The following is an 18,692-nucleotide window of genomic DNA, read 5'->3' on the forward strand; positions in this document are numbered from 1 at the left end:
GGGCCCACACAGCTGTATGCTGGAGCACTCGGTGTCACACTCGGAACATTCCGAAGCGCTGGGCGCTGCGACATTTGGTTCCGCTACCCGAAAGTTTTATTTATTTATTTACTTATTTTAATGTATTTATTTATATATGTTTATTTTTAATGCGTTTATTTTGTATAGATTTATTTTAAATGTATGTACTTTTTTATTCATATTTTTATAGCAAATTGTACACACTATCTCAGAGTTTTTATGCAAATTCACCATGGTAATCACAGTTCCTCACCAGAATAATAATGTTATTACTTTTAAAAAGATAAACTATTTTTATTTATTACGGTTTTAATGTAAGAACAAACATGGAATAAGCTTATTTAGTAGCAACAGGTCCCGGCTAACACAGCAGTACTGTAAAAACCTGCAAAATACAGCATTCTGGTGAGAATGGACAGTAAAACATATGAAAAGAATTAATAAAACCACTCGATTATTCTGTTTCTCTCAACGTACAGCATTTATTAAGCTATAGGTTTGTTTGAAATATTATATTGGTGTTATTTTATCCATATTCCAAATGTTACCGGTACATTTATTTTCTGAAGGACACTTGTGTGAATAACAAATGCTTATTTTTATTGTGATTGAAAATAAGAGTTATTTCACCACACATGGGTATCCTAAGTTAAAACATGAGTATTGTGTTGTCTACAAACAAATATAGACATCTGAAAACATGCTATTACTTTTGAGAAGAGTTTAGTGATGAGGAGTGGCTATCTGCCTGCTCAAATATCTTTCCCACAAGTACTTCAATTTCAGTTCACGAGCAACATTGTAAATGTATTCACAGGATTTATCTAACCCCAGTTCGCCTCCATAGAATATTTCCCAGTTGTTTCCAGCTATGTTTAAAATGTAAGTCAGACATTGGCACAGTAATGTATGTATTTTGGGATTGCGACAAAATCTAAATGTACTGGGGATTCACAAAATGATTCAAAAAATAATTGGAAAGACTTTTGCTTTGTCTCCAAAGGTATACCTTCTCAATTGAACCTTGACACTGTGTTTTGATCATGAGAAAGAATGTGTATTGAACTTTTGTATATACTTGACCAAAAATGTATATTATTATGGTCAATCGCTCAGATACCTTCAGTCAATATGTGACTGGGTCAGGCAATCAGACTTCTACCACTGGAAAAATTAACCTATGGCACATTTGAGGGTGATTCTGATTTTTCTTGAGGGTGCTCAGTGACTGTGTCTTTCTAAATTTGTTTTATAATCTCTTTTTATTTTTGGCTTTGCTTTGAAGCATTTGTTAGAATCTAACAAAAACTGCTGCTGTTGTTACAAGATACCAGTACCACTGTTGTTCTGCTGAAAAATAAATAAATAAATAAATAATAATAAAAAAATTAAAACAAAGGTAGTATTTTAGGCCTAGGGCTGGTTAATCATCAACAAGCAAAACAACTGCATTCTGACAGCGAACTGCATCTGTACGACAGGGTATGTGAACTTACATGTTTACATTTCATTCTGCGCATTCAGTGTCCGCAGTTTAATTCACCATATTTAACTGTTTTTGCTGAAATCATTGCTGCAATCAAAAAACAACGTGTATTATTCAGCATAGCGTGAACTTACCTGATAAAAAAGTGAGAAATGCGAGTCGAGCATTTTTAATGAGGTCCTCACTCCATTCAGCTCTTCTGATGGCTTTTAGCCAAAGATGTCTGCGGTTGCCATTCAAAGCAGTGAGGGGTACAGTAAAATTTAAGTTTTCTATTTTTGGACTTTCGATTTTGGCATCCTACCACACAACATGACATGTTTGCTATTGCAACCGGTATGCGCGGTTGAACCTGTGTGACATAGGTTGCTAATTCCCCTATACAAAAACACAGACAATATAGCACTTTAAACTATTAGAAATGTCACTTTTTAAGATTTAAAAGTTGTCAAGATCCTATAATGCAACTCAAATGCATAAATAAATGGGGGAAAAATAAAAAATAAAATCACAAAATACGGAAAACTGCCAATTTACAGATTTGTTTACAGTGTAAAGTGTAAACTAAAGTGTAAAACTAATTACAGCAATTTATCTTCATTATTCAAAGTCCCTGTTTACATCAAACAAACAAATCGATTCGCATGTCATCCTTGTGATACAATCTTTATTGACAAATAAAAATATCCATTATGAACATCTGTACACATTACAGTAAACATACAGAAACTGTGGACCCGTTGGCATCTTTAAACAGGTAAGAGACTCACAAACCTGTAAATCCACCAAAACACTCCTCAGGTCTTGCGCAGTTACGCTTTACGGCTCACAAAGCATCAGAATTCATTGTGAAAACCCAAAATATTAGACTGTACAATTTTGTGTGGGGAATAACTCCACCATAACACTTTTTTTTGTTGTTGTGTTTTTTTTTACTAAAGGACATGGTCCAAAAGTTTTAGGAAATGTACAGTTAGTTGTTTATTGTTAGTGTTTCCTTTGACACTTCACATCTCACGTGTACTCTAAAGAAAAGTGTCATTTGTACAACGGCTCGCTTTAAATGAAAGACTGGCACTGACCTGTTCGTTAGCCCATATCACACACACAGACACACACACATATACACACACACGCTTTCAGAGCAGCATCTAGAAACAAATGTTCATCAGTGTTTCAAACAATAAAAAACAAACAATGACAGTACAATGTGTTGTTACGTTTTAAAGAAGGAAAAAGGCACCCAAACCTCTGATCCGACAGATATTCAAGGCTTTGCTGGTGCCAGAAATTCAGCTGGGTGAATCTCACATTTACAGGTCATGTAGAACCACAAATATTATATGTATAAATATATATATGAAGAGTTCAGATGCACAAGGCTTTAAGGGACGTCTGACATTTTCTTCCAAAAGGATTATTCTTCTCAGCCTCCTCCTCATGTTTATGTTGAGTTATTTCACTTTGAAGGCAATGAAAAGATCATATTTATTGCCATAAGAGTTAAATTACTAAACCAACAGGAAGGAGCATGAAAATAATAATAATAATACTTTTAGAAGAATATTTCAGATGACACTTTAGAGGTTTTTGCATCTGAACTCTTCATATTTACACATACATACGTGTTAATATTATGCATACATATAAGTAATAATAATTATATTGTAAAATTACATTCAAATGAGTTCGTTTTAAGCAATTATAATGTTTTATATTTTATAAAATATGAATATTTTAATTTCAGATTTATACCAAATAGTAATTTTGCAATGCTATTATTTTAATAATTATATATATATATATATATATATATATATATATATATATATATATATATATATATATATATATATATATATATATATATTGTACATAAACAGATACATTTACACACACACACACACACACACATATATATATATACATATATATACATATACATATATATATATATATATATATATATATATATATATATATATATATATATATATATATATATATATATATATATAAATAAAATGTAAATTTATCCGTTTATGTACAAAATATATATATATATATATATATATATATATATATATATATATATATATATATATATATATATATATATATATATATATATATATATATATATATATATATATATATATATATATATAATTTTTTAAAACATAAACATTAAATAATTGCCTATTTTTTGTTCAGTGTAGTGAGAAATGTCCTGTGCGTGTCGACTGGTCCAGTGGGATTCACCCATTAACATCTCATGCTTCTCTCAGACTAAATTCACAGTTCTGTTCTCTTCAAAAATCCAAATAGAAATAGTTAAGAGCAGAAAAGATTAATACACTTGCATTGAGGTTAAAAACCAAGAAACATCATCTGTTATCTTCAGTCTTTTAGTACATATATATATATATATATTTACAAACCTTTTATTATTATTATTTTTTAATCAAAGCATAAAATGAGAGACCGTGTTCAGATTACCACCCTCCGGCTCACAAATAATTCCCACAAATCTCATCAAGCCGAATCTCTGATGCTTTCAGAAATCCAGTTATCTGGTCCGGAGCAGCAGCGAAGGGAGTTTTAAAGGGTTTGTTTGGAGATTTAGGAGTCTTAAAGGGACGTCCGGGCTCGTGACAGCGCTAGCCGAATCAATTCATAGAGGTAAAACGCTGAGTTAAATCAAACGAACCAGACATTCCCTACATCACAATCCCAAAATGCCCAGTTCTGCAGGTGAAATTGGGAAACAGCTCTTCCACATGACTAGCCTGTGATTGATGCTGGTTAATAATTATTACTCATATACACAATAACTAAAAACTGCTGTGCATAAATGAATCACATCCAAAATAAAAGTTAGTTTTGACATGATTTAAGTGTGTGTATGGTGTATATTTATTATGCTTATATATATAAATAAACACACACATGCATGCATATATTTGAGACTATGCTTATTTCTATTTAGATATAAAATATATGATGCAAATTTTATATATCTATGTATCAAATTAGTTTTGCATAGTTTTGTGTGTGTTTATCACAAATGCATGTTAAATATATATAACACACACTCATATATTATATCCAAACAAACTTTTATTTTGGATGCAACTAATGGTGATTACTAATCTTTGCCCAGCACTACTAAAAACCAATCAGTGGACATTTAAAAAAATCGTTAAGGCATTCTTCACTCAAAATCCCACACAGATTTTGGTGTGTCCCTCTACAGAACATCCCAAAGGTGTTATATATGCAGGGAAATGGTGTGTGATGTAGACAGTGATGAGTGTGTGTGCGCATGTCCTATCTGCGAGTAGCTGAGGCTGGTGTGCTGAAGAGTGGTGTGAGGTTGCTGGGGTTTGTCTGCGGCAGGAGCAGGTTCCCGTTGGTGGAGGATGAGCGATTGATCCGGAGGCGTCTCAGATATTCGGCGTGAACCGGTTTGTGGCCCTGCAGGACTCTGATGGCCTCGTCCACGGAAAACCACTCTCGCTTACGGCCTACAAGGCAAACACAGTAGCAAAAGCGGCATTAGTGTTGTTAAATAAATGCACTGCAGGGTGTGCAGTGGAAAAAACTGAACCAGACTAAAGCAAAATATGTATTGTGTACACTGTAAGAAATGCTGGGTTCACATAATTCCTTTTTGATGTCCGAACACAAATCGATGAAGTTAATTGTTTTGACAAATTTACGTGGACTGAATGAAAACAGTTAAGTTGTCCTAAAAAAAGGACATGATTAAAATAAAATAGATAAAGAAATGTATGAACTAAAAATAAAATAAAACACATCAAGTGCAAATAATGGATACATAAAAAATAAGGTTGAAACCAAAGTAAACTAACGCACGCACGCACAAATAAAATAAATAAATAAATGCAAATAATAGATGTATAAAAATAATAATTGCAAATAACAGTTATATAAAAAACAAATATGCTCAAAAAAAATAAACTATTAAAAACACACACAAAACAACAAAATAAATAAATAAATGCAAATAATGGATTCAGCAATATATACCTAAATAAAAAAAAATAATAATAATAATAAATAAATAAATATAATAATTGCAAATAATGAATAAATTAAAAAATGCTTAAAATAAACCTAAACAAAAAACTAAACACACGCACAAAAAAATAAACAAACACAAATAATGGATACATTTAAAAACAAACCTAACAAAAAAACAAAAATAATAAAAAAAATAAATATATAAATAAATAAATTATTTAATTAATGCAAATAATAGATACATAAACATAAGGTTCAAATAAAAATAAAATAAATATAATAATTGCAAATAATAAAGGACACATTAAAAAAGATATGCTTAAAAACAAACAATAATAAAAAACACACAAAAAAAGCAAAAAACAAAATCACAAATATTAAAACAAATAAATAAATGAATGCATATAATGGATACATAAATATATGGTTAAAATAAAAATAAAATAAATATAACATAATAATTGTAAATAATAAAAACATTAAAAAAGATATGCTTAAAAACAAACATGATAAAACACAAATAAACTAGCTAAGTAACTAAATAAATACAAATAAATAAATAAATAAATAAATAAATGCAAGTATTGGATACATAAAAATGGTTAAAATAAAAATAAAATAAATATAACATAATAATTGTAAATAATGAAAACATTAAAAAAGATATGCTTAAAAACAAACATAATAAAACAAATAAACTAGCTAAGTAACTAAATAAATACAAATAAATAAATAAATAAATAAATAAATAAATAAATAAATGCAAGTATTGGATACATAAAAAATGGTTAAAATAAAAATAAAATAAATATAATAATTGCATATAATGGATACATAAAAACATGCAAACAGAAGTCTTGGACATAGACTTTTATACCAACAGCATATGGACCAGTGTCAGTAATAAACACAGTCAGGAAATAGCAGGAAATTCAGTAGAGCCGAGAGCTGAACAAACAGCTGGCAGATCCAGCTCAAAAATCAGCAAACTCACCAATATTGACTGAATCCTCCCAGGCATCCAGCGTCTCTGTGACTGTCAGCACATACACGTATGTCCGGTGTTTCCGGTCCTGGTTCTGCTGTTGTTGAAAAATAAACCATTTCAGTGTGAGGGTCTATGATCACGTAACATCCATCCATTCATTCATCTGAACCGTCCAATGAGGAGAGAGAGAGAGGAGCTTTACCTCAAACACACCCAGTAAACGTCCTAATTTACCCTTCACTCCAGCCTGAGGGAGAGAATGAGACAGACACTGGTCAAATATACACATATCATTACAGAAACTAGCTATACGGTCAAGAACATCACACTCTATATTGTAAAAATGATCAGTTAGTTAAAAGTGCTTTACGTTTATTTACGGTTGTGAATTGCATTATGGGATGTTGATCTCTGCTCTGTCCCTTTTCGATGTTGAAAATTCAACTCTACAGTTTAACAAAGGGACTTTTAGTGACATTTGAGTAGTTTGAAATAATATAATGTATAAAAAATAACAATATGTAAAGAAATAAGTCAGTATAATAACAGAAAACCTGCTCCAGTTAATTAGAAGGTGTTTGTAGTGTAATTTACAACCCCAACCCAGACAAAAATATCACTTTAAACTATTAGAAATGTTTAAAAAAGTCACTTTTTTTCTATTGCTTTATAGCATATTCATGCTCAGAGTAAATAAATGCCTAAATTAAATTGTAAAAGAGTTATAAAGTACTATAGTAAGTAAACACTTCACAATAAATATCATTAGTAAACTTAGTGCATTAAAATCAACAATATAAAAAGAGATTTATCAGTCACAAAGGTCATTTAAATAAAACACTATTATTAATAAAATCATTACCACTTCTGATCAGATTGACTATGATTTTAAAACATTATTAGGCATTAAATAAGAAAGCATTTCATTATTTCAGCATGTTGTTGACCAGATGAACTACAAGCTAATGAACCAATTAAGTCTCCAATCATTTCTGAACACCACTGCAAATACAATCTGAATATTTTTTAAAAATGTTAAAACAATAAATATTTATTCACTGTATTTTCAAAATGCCCATGATGATATCAATATTATTATTATGATATATTGAATGATTGAATATGGGCATGTCTATCACACTGTTTATCAAATGAGGACACCACTGACTGACGTGTTGCTTTGACTCTTGGAAATGATGTGAAATGATAATAATAGTGTTGCACCTCCTCATAGACCTCCCGCACTGCGGCTCCACACGGCTCCTCCTCCGGCTCCATTCCACCACCAGGAACAATCCACTGATCCGGGTTTCTGCTGCTGCTGACCAACAAAACCTGCCGAAACAAAGTGTGAAACAGATTGAGACCTTTTTTTTTTAGACCAGTTTATGATTGAGAAGAATCTCACAGAACAAAGAAAATGTATGGGAAATGTGGGTTTAAAAAAATAACTGGAGTATTTCCTTTTTTTATTTTGAATGTGCTTTAAAAAGAAATCCAGGTTTACACTAGCCAATATTTAGTTATTTTATATAAATATATGTAATAAATATCAAAATATTACATTAAATTAAAACTTAAATTGAATTAAGGCAGAGGGAGGATCGGAAAGCAGGTAAATAAATGTCACTTTTTTATATGTTGTAATGTTCTGAGATTTATTTTTACACTATATGTGATGGATATAGTTTTATTTGAAACAAAAATACATTAAATAATGTGATTTTACACTAGTTGTATACTTCAGTTGATTTATTAGCTGCTTTGTTGTTTTTAATTATTAATATTTAGGTTACGATCTTATATTCATTTAAAGAAATAAGGGACAGAAATACAATACAATACAATACAATACAATACAATACAATACAATACAATACAATACAATTACACTCTAAAAAAATAAATGCTGGCCGGGTTATCATTACCCACAGTTGAGTCAAACACAGAAAAACCCAGTCATTGGGTTAAAAAAAAGTGCAATTTAAATTTAATTAAACAAAATTAACCCAATGTTTGGTTTGTCCACAATGGACCCAACATTAGGTTAACACAACCCAGCATTTCTTTTTTAAATGTGCATAGATAATTACTTTGTCTTTTAACATAATTTTTAAAAGATATTACTCTTTATAATTATTCAAATTTTAGGATGAATTCATTTATCTTTATTTATACATTTATGTTTAAATAAACTTCATTTGGGCTAGCTTTTAATGTATTTTTTAAAAATATATTTCTTTGTTTTTATTATAATTGCTTTGTCTTTTATGCCTCTATCCATCTTTTACTTTTTAAATGTATGTAAAACACTTTTATAAAATTTAAATATATATTATTACTATTATTATTATTATTATTACTATTATTATTATTATTACTATTACTATTATTATTATTATAAAAATTCATCTGGTTTTATTTCAATTACCAAACGTCTTTTTGCAAGTTTTAATTGTAGTACAGTATTCCTGTACAAGCCTATTGTGAATGACTTTTGACAGATGGACGCAGCAGAACTGCATCTTGCTCTCTGATTGGCTAATCCCCCAGCTGCTGACTGGCTCTCAGGTGTCTCCTGCACTAAGAGGATTGTGGGATTGATGCGATGTCAGTGTGACATCACGTGCGTCTGTCAAGTTCATGATACTTGCTGTCACCTGGCATGTCCTGGGCCAGACGGAGGTTATTTTTACAATGTGCCACATAGCTGACGGTGAGGAACAGGTCACCTCTTCCAAGAGTGAGTGTGTGTTTCGCAAATCACAAAGGAAAGCTTATATGTGGCATCAGAACACACTCTCAGTTACACCGCTGTTTCCTTTAAACACGTTTGTCCAGTTCTGCTCTCCCACAGACAACCAGGTTACTATAGTTTAGCGCTTTAAATTCGTTTTTGTATATTATATATTTAGTGCTGGGAAAAGATTAATCGTAATTAATCACATCCAAATTAAGTCGGTATTGACAGATTGTAATATATGTGTGAGTGTGCCGTGTATATTTATTATAAATACACAAATGCAAGCAAATATTTGAGAAGTGTTTATTTAGATATGAAATATGTGAATGTCAGAAAATATATACATTTAAATATCTATATAACAATTGTTTTGTATAGTTTTTTTATGCATGTGTGTATTACATATGCGCAATTAATTTATGTAACACACACACACACACACACACACACACACACCGACACACACACATTATGTCAAAACAAACTCTTATTTTGGATGTGATTAATATTTGCCCAGCATTTATTTTAATCACCCTCTACCATTTTAAAGTTTCAGTAAATTTCAGTTTAGTTTCAGTTTGTTTATTAGTTTTTATTTTGCAAACACATTTCTATTTAGTTTTTATACATCTAGTTTGAACTGTTGTGCAAACCTCTTAGTCATAAATTTAAATAACTGTTAGAATAAACATTAAATCCAAAATGCAAATGAATAGATAAAACTAAAAATAATAATGAAGATTTAAGACAAACTTCTTGATATTAAAGATCATGTACAGTACTAACTAAACATAGCTTTTTGTGGCAAATTAAGAAAACATATCAGGGTTCAGGGGTTTTTTTTCTACTGGCCCGATCGGACCAGTGGTTCAGATTTTTACTTGCCCTGCCAATATTGTCACTGGCCCCACCAAAAAAAATGAATAGCTATTTCTTAGCCACAAATAATAAAAAAATGTCAAAATGTTTGTAAATCTAGAATTTAAATATTTAAAAAAATGTTAAAGTGTTTTGCAAACAAAAGTAGCAAAATGTGCAGGTATTTTATAGCAAAACAAAGGATGACTGACCTGCCAAACTAACGGCAAACTGTACAAAACATCACTTCATTTTTTGTAGTCGTGGTGTACCCTCGTAAATGTCTGCTTCCAAGAGGTTAGAGACAAATGTTTTCCTTTAGCATCATCACTTGATGTTGCCGCCATGTTGCTGTCTCTTAGCTGTACTGGTTGTTACGGGAAAAAAATAACATGCTCACAACATCCAATCAGATAAGAGGAACCGGGAAGGTAGCATTTGAAAAACACAAACGGTTTCTCTATTCTGACTGTATTTGCACGCAATTGACAAATAGTCACAGGTAAATTAAACTTTAGTGACAGGGTATCAGTGGCCCGGCCAGTAACGATCCTGTCTACTGTCCCGAGCATCTCACACGCTGGCCCCGGGCCGTCAGGCAGTCCTTATTGTTGAGCCCTGGATATGTTTTGTGTTTATATAGAAAATATATTTTTGTATATAATCATGCGCCTGACTGTAAAGCTCTGTCTGGTACTTTTTCCACCACAGAATCTATCTGGATTTTCCACCACAGAATGAGAGCTTATTAATTCTGAAAACGGTGATTATTTTTGACAATTGCTTCTTTAATTCATTGACTTTTTTATTTTAGTTCGTTTTTTAGTAACTGTTTTGTTTAGTTTTTCATTTATTGTTAATTGTTTATTTTATTTCAATTAACGAAAAACAATTTGACCAATAATTTGTCTTAGTTTTACTTGTCATTTACTAAAATAACCTTAACAGTCACACATGAGCATATGGTGAGCTGAAGGTGGAAAAAAGAGCTTATTCTCTACCACTAAAACAACAAAACATCTATGAACAAAACAAAACAGCGGTGTATTCTTGTACACTACTGTACAGTTTAGCAAAAGCGGACGACAATGAAAGCTCTTGTACAAACAGGCTTGAGAAACATTTGACCACAACCAGTAATTTACAGCTCCATAATTCCACCCTGATGAATCCCATCATAACAAGCCCATACAGCATCACTTCTGACCTCAAAACAACAAGAGAATAAGGACAATGCAGTCTGTCAACTTTACTGCAAAATTAACACTGAAAAAGTGATCAGGAATCAAAATGGAGGGGTTTTCTATTATATTCCAATACTGATTCCAAGACAAATACATTTTATAAGGTGTTAAATAAATAAATAAATAAATAAATAAATGTATTATATGCAAGATAAAAACAGCATAAAGTTACAAATATATTCACATGATATACTTTACGATATACTAAATTAAGAAGTACCTCATGACTTAAGACAAAATATATTTTTAGATTCTAACTAATGCAAGGTTTTTATTTAATCTTAAATAATTACTAACAGTAATTTTAATTACTTCTCCTACTTCTTACCTTTACAAATCAGTTTAGTTGCAGCAAAACAAATACATTGCGCAAAAACAATTGACAAACTAAACAGTATATCATTTATTGTGCTTATTCGATTAAGTATAGTATAATAAATTACAATATACATATTATTTTCTTATTATACAGTTTATGCTCAATTAATTTTAAGCGATCAAACGTTGCTCTTTAGAAATGTAGCATCACATTCATTATTGTATTAAAATATTGTGATTTTATGCTGACATGAAAAAGTTCTCAATGACACATCAAGGATGTCAATAATCAAAACAAAGTGGGCGCAAAACATGAATCATCAAGTGTTTAAATGACATGACGAAATCACAGCCGCTTACTGCCAACTGGGTGCAGAATGATCAGATAGAGCAGAGATTCATCCTGATTTAAAGTTTAATGCATTCATATTTCCTTTTTGATGTAATAATCACTGCAGCAAAATATATACAGTATTTTCACATAAAAAAGGTCTAAAGCTGGTTTGCTCTATATTTTTCTGTAGCATGTCAGTTTGAAATATCAATTTACATGTTCAAATATTATTGTCATTAATTATACGATGAGATTACTGTCTGAAAACAGCCAGTGCTCTACACAGAGATCTGATGGGATCATCATCCTGTCTGGAATGGCACAAAGACATGAAAAAACTAAATCCAGAAGAACTTTGGCAATATCTCAAAGATCCTTCAAAAAGTCTACCTGCAAAGCTATAGTACTGTTCAAAGCTTTAGGCACTAGTAAAAATGCTGTAAAATGAGGATACTTTCAAAAATAAGGCATAAATACATTTTAATTTCTATTAACTAAATCAAATCAACATTTGCTATGACCACTCTTTGCATTTAAAACACTTTAAGATGACACCACAGATGCCCAGAGCAGGTGAAAACAAACTTTTCCTGCAACTTTCACCCAGCAGAGCACCATGAACTTATAATAAGGACAGTCAGCCTGGAGCAACACGGGGTCAAGCGTCACATTTAAGGACACAATGGTGCGAATCTGATTTTGTCTGTGGATTTGAATCTAAGCAGTTCCTGATATCAGTCGATACTAAACACGCATTAAAAAAATTGCTCAGTATCATCACTTAATAAACAGTCAGACGACTGGCGTAGTAAAAAAAGATCACTTTAAACTATTAAAAATGTGCATTTAAGTTTTCAAACTTTTCAATATCCTTCAAGATCCCGTAATGCAACTTAAAAGCAAAATTATTTGAAAATCGAATTACAAAAAAAAGGTAAAACTGTTTATTTGCAGATTTGTTTTTACAGTATTTATGAATAACAAACAAACAAAAAGATTTAAGACTTATCAGCTTTAAAAAAGGGAAAACCTAACAATGCATGAAGAATTACAAATGACACAATCAAATTAAGCAATAGAAAACTTCATGGGATGAATTAAAGAAAAACTGGATTATTGTGATGAGTGATGATAAAGTGATGAGTTCAACAAAAGAAAAACACATGTTTAATTAACAGCCTGTGAGCTCACAGCAAATATTTAACTTTAATCAGTTGTTATTATTAAATATCAGTTTCTCTGTGCAGCAAATCAATGCTGATTTAGGCCCCAGAATTCACTTGTTGCACTCGGTAATTTGATTGAAATAGTTCTTGAGCATGAATGCGTGTCATGAGACTGTTTTAGCAGTGTAGCATGTCCACCTATTCTAAAGCTGCTGTATGTTTACATTAACTGCTTCTAGGAAAAGGCGTCTGTATTTATAATACACACATGATGCTAAATGGAGAAACACAGAGGCATTTGTCCCATTTAGACACCTATGTGGACCCATTTAACAGACTGTATGAAATAAATCCAGTATTCATTGAAATTATTGAAGTTAATTTAGTATACTATAAATGTTTAATTTGTAATTCTCTATATATTGACCACTGTAATCACCCACTAGGGTTTTGTGGTTAACAGTCTAATAGACATCCGAATATAGACGGCTTGACTAAAACAAGACTAAATTTGGGGTGAAAAACAGACCTCTAAGAATTGCCCAAAATTACACTAGCATTCAAATAAACAGTTTAGACAGAGTCCACATGTGTAGTCAAACATTCCTGCACTTAGAAAAATGACTTTTGCTGCTTGTTTAAGTTGAAACAACACAATTCAGATGCTTTCTTCAGGACTACTTTGATGTTTTATGCTCAATCCACTTAAATTTGGACAAAATATTGAGTTAACATGATCCATTTGAGTTGGGGCAATAATAATTGTGTGGAACTCTGCAGTTTTTAATGTGATGACTGGTCTAGTTTTGGGAAACTATTGGATTTTCACAGCACAAATTTAGCCTTGTTTTGGTCAATCCGTCTATGTTTAGATGTCTAGATGTCTTTTGTGTGTAGAAAACTAAACAAAGACAGCTTGGCTTAAACAAAGCTAAATTTGGGCAGTTAGTGAAAGTCTAGACGTCTAAGAATTGCCCAAAACTAGACCAGTCAATCTCTGGTTAAAGTCATTTTTACCAATCGGAGTAAATGCACAAACATACATGTGTTAAATTTTCTGTTCACCATTAAAAGTTTGTAGGACGCCACAAACATGAAAATGCTCTTTTGAACAAATGCTTTGAGAGAAATCTAGCAGAATATCTCTAGGATGATGTTTGGGTTTTACTAACACTCTCTCTGTCTCAGTGAGTGTGTATTAGGTGCTCTGAATGGGAGGGATTTTGACTCATGTGTTCGCTTATCCTCACCCTCTTTCACTCCAACACAAAGAGCAGCCATTTCAAATGAGTTCCCCTCATTTACACAGACATGCACTGACTGTGGATCAGTCTGGAGTTGGCATGCAGTGCCGGGGCCGTTCATGGAGCTCGTCTGAGATCAGTGAGCGTGATTGAACAGCCACTCTTATGGGTAAATCCACAACGGAGATAAGCAGCAACCCCAGATTTACACCAGCAATACCACACTGCAGCTCAAACAACTGAGATTCCTCTGTTCAGTTACTTGGAAACAGTGAAACATCATTAAAAAAAGTGCAAACTTCTGGTAGCAGCACTTCTGTACTCAAAAAAAAGTTGATATTGAATGTAATTAAACTTTGAATAACTGCTTTCTCTTCAAAATGGCATTGTTTTGTGCACTCATGGTGCATTTTATTAGGGGATTAATTATTTAAAATATGCACTTGAGACTTTACTAGTCACACAAAAGATCATTTAAACGTTTTATAGTTATAAGAAAAGCTATTTCAACTAGTAATTAATTGACTGTATTCATACTTTACTTCATGAACTATGTTAAACACCAAAACCTCAATTAATACACTTCAGAGTGACTTCAGTCATAAAATGCAATGCGTTACTTTAAGTTATCAGTAAAAACAGTTAATAAAGGTGATTATTCCAATCATGAAAACAGCAATAGATAGATCTATAGCCGATAAGACAAACAATCATAAGGTTTGAGTTGATATAGAAACATTATGCTATACATTCTGCAAAGTAATGGTTCAAAAGGTGCCCCAGGGAATTTAAATTTTAATGTCTATTCGGGACGGTCTTTTCTCAGAAGTACACTAACCTGGTGCGGCTGTATACATGCAGAAACGGGGAGTTTCGGAGAGCTGCAGTCTGACGTGCTTTTATTGCATAACTGCACTAAAGAGGCCCAGTGACCGACAGTCTAAAGTGCCTATAATTCATCATGGGGAACAGGACAAATCACACAGAGAGCCAGGACCAAATGGACTTGTGTGCAATGACAAGAGTGACAGACAGATTGACAAAAAGATGATAGATAGATAGATAGATAGATAGATAGATAGATAGATAGATAGATAGACAGATAGATAGTCAAATAAAAGGATTCCTTCAGTTTTCTAATGTTTTTTTATGCAGTTGAAACAGGTTAACTTGACTAATGAGGATCAATGGGATTTTGGCCTGCACAGCGTTGTGTGACAGAGATTAGATGAGAATTAAATGAACAGATGTGCTCCAGATTACACTGTGCAGTGATCTGAACACTCTCTCACACACACACACACAAAAAAAAAAAAAAAAAAAAAAAAAAAACTTCACTTTTTCAAGAACACCTGATGATGACAAACTGATCTCAGATCAGATCATTTCCAGGAAGCCAGATGTAAACACTTCTGGATAGCCTCTATAGTGTAGTATAGTATTTATTTGTCTGCAGGCTTGCACATTTACAAAAGTAGGAACACTAATGTCAACATTTATGAATATATTAATTAATGCGTTATTTATTTACATACGTAAGCATATCATAATCAATGATGACATCATATGAGAGCATAACAGAACCTGATTGACAGTTATGCAAACAGGTATCCACGTATAAACGTCAGTTATCCTGATACGTGTAAAAGTGTATGTGCGTTTTAATACACTGATTTATGATCTGAGCGGTTTAGACTATCGTTAACGTTAATTTCTCCGTACCTCATCCTCCCGGTCGTTTTTGAAGCACAGACACGCCGCTCGCCGCTTGAATCCCTCCCGGTCGTACGTCCGCGTCTGGTTCGGTTTAAACTTCATGCTGAAATCTGTAGATATATATCGGACCGGTCAGCAATACTCCGTTAACGGCCCTATCTCCGTGAGTCACCACCGACGGTCAGATGTGGACCAGCACCGCGCTGGACCGAGCCTACGGGTATGCGTTGGGTTTTAAATCCAATTTAAATCATTCCTTCGCGTTTAATCCAGCGAATTCGACTCTTTAACGCTTTCTCTCGATTCCGCTATCCATAGCCCGGTCAAAATCTGCCGTTTTCCCCCGGTATATATACGTGCGTGGTGGGCCGGGTGCGAAATTACTAAGGATAGTATGTTGACGGCTTGCTACTTAATATTCATATATTAAACCGTCGGTATTGGATGGTTACCTAGCAACGTCAGCTTATATTAATCAACAGCGATTGCTATTGGAAGAGATCGCCGTAGCGTCACCATAAACTAATTAATATTCATGAATACAACCCTTGCCGTAGTAAGATTTGTATTTCACGGTAGCAGCTCTTGAAACCACCGTTAGGCGGATCCGTGAACTGCTCTCCAGACTCCGTTAAAAAGCCTCCGTTACCGCATTACTGCGTGGCCTCCTGTCACATACACCGCAGAGAGAGGGTTTATCAGCTCTTTTTATTGCTGTTCCTGATATTGATTGGAAAAAATATGTATGTCTAGCCTAATTCCAACGGACATAAATACATCCATCGTACATGAAGTGAATACTTTCTTAGTAAGATGCAGAATATATATATATATATATATATATATATATATATATATATATATATATATATATATGAGCAATATCACACTCGTAGCAGTGCGATTTGGCTGTATATCGGCACTGGTGGGAGGTGTGCGGCTTAATGCCCCCACCAGTGCCGATTTACAGCCATATCGCACTGCTACTCGTGTGATATTGCGTTTATACAACAGTTTGACAGCATAATTGTGTATATAAAAACAAAATCAAACATGATTTGAGACTCATGATTTTGAGAGTCTCAAAAACCCTTTTGTATGAGGAACTACTTTCTTCCGCGTTGGATTCAAATCATAAGCTGACAGTTAAACAGCTGAGCGTGCATCTTTTACACTTTAGATCTGTAGTGTCTGCTTTTTGCTGACTGTTTGAGGGCGGAGTAATACACAAAGGGTAAAGAGGCTGTACGGGTGCTGATATTACTTAAATATATCACGGCTATCAGCCAATCAGATTCGAGAACCAGACAGAACTGTAGACAGAACTGAATATATATAAACTGTTCCTTTTGTAATCAACACCCAGAGTCTGCAATTCATTTAATCTGGCAATGCAATTAATCTAATAAGCATTTGAAGGACTTTTCTCTTTTTGTAATTGAGAACATGCATTAATAAAGACTTTTCCTTACTGTTTTAACTGCAAAAAAAAGAGCCTTTACGTGAAAAGAAAATATATTTTCTTAATTTAACAATACAATTTTATATACATACATGTAAATTTACAAACAAAAAACTTTTAAAAAAATATTTTGCTTACTGAAACGCACTATTACGTTAAAACTATTTATTTAAAACTCTATTACAAAACAGACTTTAACAACAACTAACAATGTGTAAATGATATAATCTTTTTCTTTAACGTGTGATAATGTACATATACTCTTTCTGTCTATATTTTTTATTATTATTTTGGGTTATTTATTTATTGTACTTTTTCAATTTTTGTTCTTTACAGTGATTGTATATTTTAGCATTATTCATAATAATAAATAAAAGAAAATAATAAAAATCTAAATAAAAATAGTAATTATAAATCTGCTCTTTTACTATTGCATTGCGAATAACTGTTCAAATAAGAGGTCATTACAGCATCGAGTATATATTTCATGTAGTAGTTATCTGTCCTGTTTTTGTGTTTTTCTGTTATAGCGATTAGCAAGCAGCTGGACTTTGGCTTACAGGTACCGATCTGATTGAATTATGAATGATGACACTGTTTAACTTTGACAAGAAAAGAATCTGACAGCATGTTTGTGTTATCAGTGAGATAAATGAGATACGAGGCAGCAGATTGAGAGCGAAAATAAGCACTTATAATGACTTGTTTTACATTTACAGATAATATTTGTAGAGCTGGGTCACTTGCCTAGGCTAATTGTACAGAAAAAAAACTTTAAAAAGGCCTTGTCAGGACACTAAAAGTCCAAATTTTGACAATTTATCAATTATAACTTTTTCTCATAATTATGACTTGGAATCCTTTAATTTCCTTTAGTTTAAACTTTTATTTTAATGTCAATCCATGGATACAGCCTAATATTATGATTATGATAACAATATTATGTGAATTCTGACTTTATACTATGATTTTAACCTTTTATATCTCAATTTTGACTCAAAGTAATTACCTTGAATATAATATTAATAATTAATGTTGTTATTTTTATTATTAATATTATTATTA

General features: G+C 32.2%; 1 protein-coding gene across 1 annotated transcript; it reads right to left on the minus strand.

Moving 5' to 3' along the window:
- Positions 1-3,709: 3,709 nt before the first annotated feature.
- nudt4b (nudix (nucleoside diphosphate linked moiety X)-type motif 4b) lies at positions 3,710-16,490 on the minus strand. The gene is given in 5 exon segments (NM_001004648.1): positions 3,710-5,034; positions 6,549-6,636; positions 6,745-6,789; positions 7,767-7,877; positions 16,172-16,490. Coding segments are annotated over 5 exon segments (537 nt in total). The 5' UTR covers positions 16,268-16,490; the 3' UTR covers positions 3,710-4,837.
- Positions 16,491-18,692: the final 2,202 nt, after the last annotated feature.

This window comes from Danio rerio, chromosome 4 (assembly GCF_049306965.1).
Source record: "Danio rerio strain Tuebingen ecotype United States chromosome 4, GRCz12tu, whole genome shotgun sequence".
Lineage (NCBI taxonomy): Eukaryota > Metazoa > Chordata > Actinopteri > Cypriniformes > Danionidae > Danio > Danio rerio.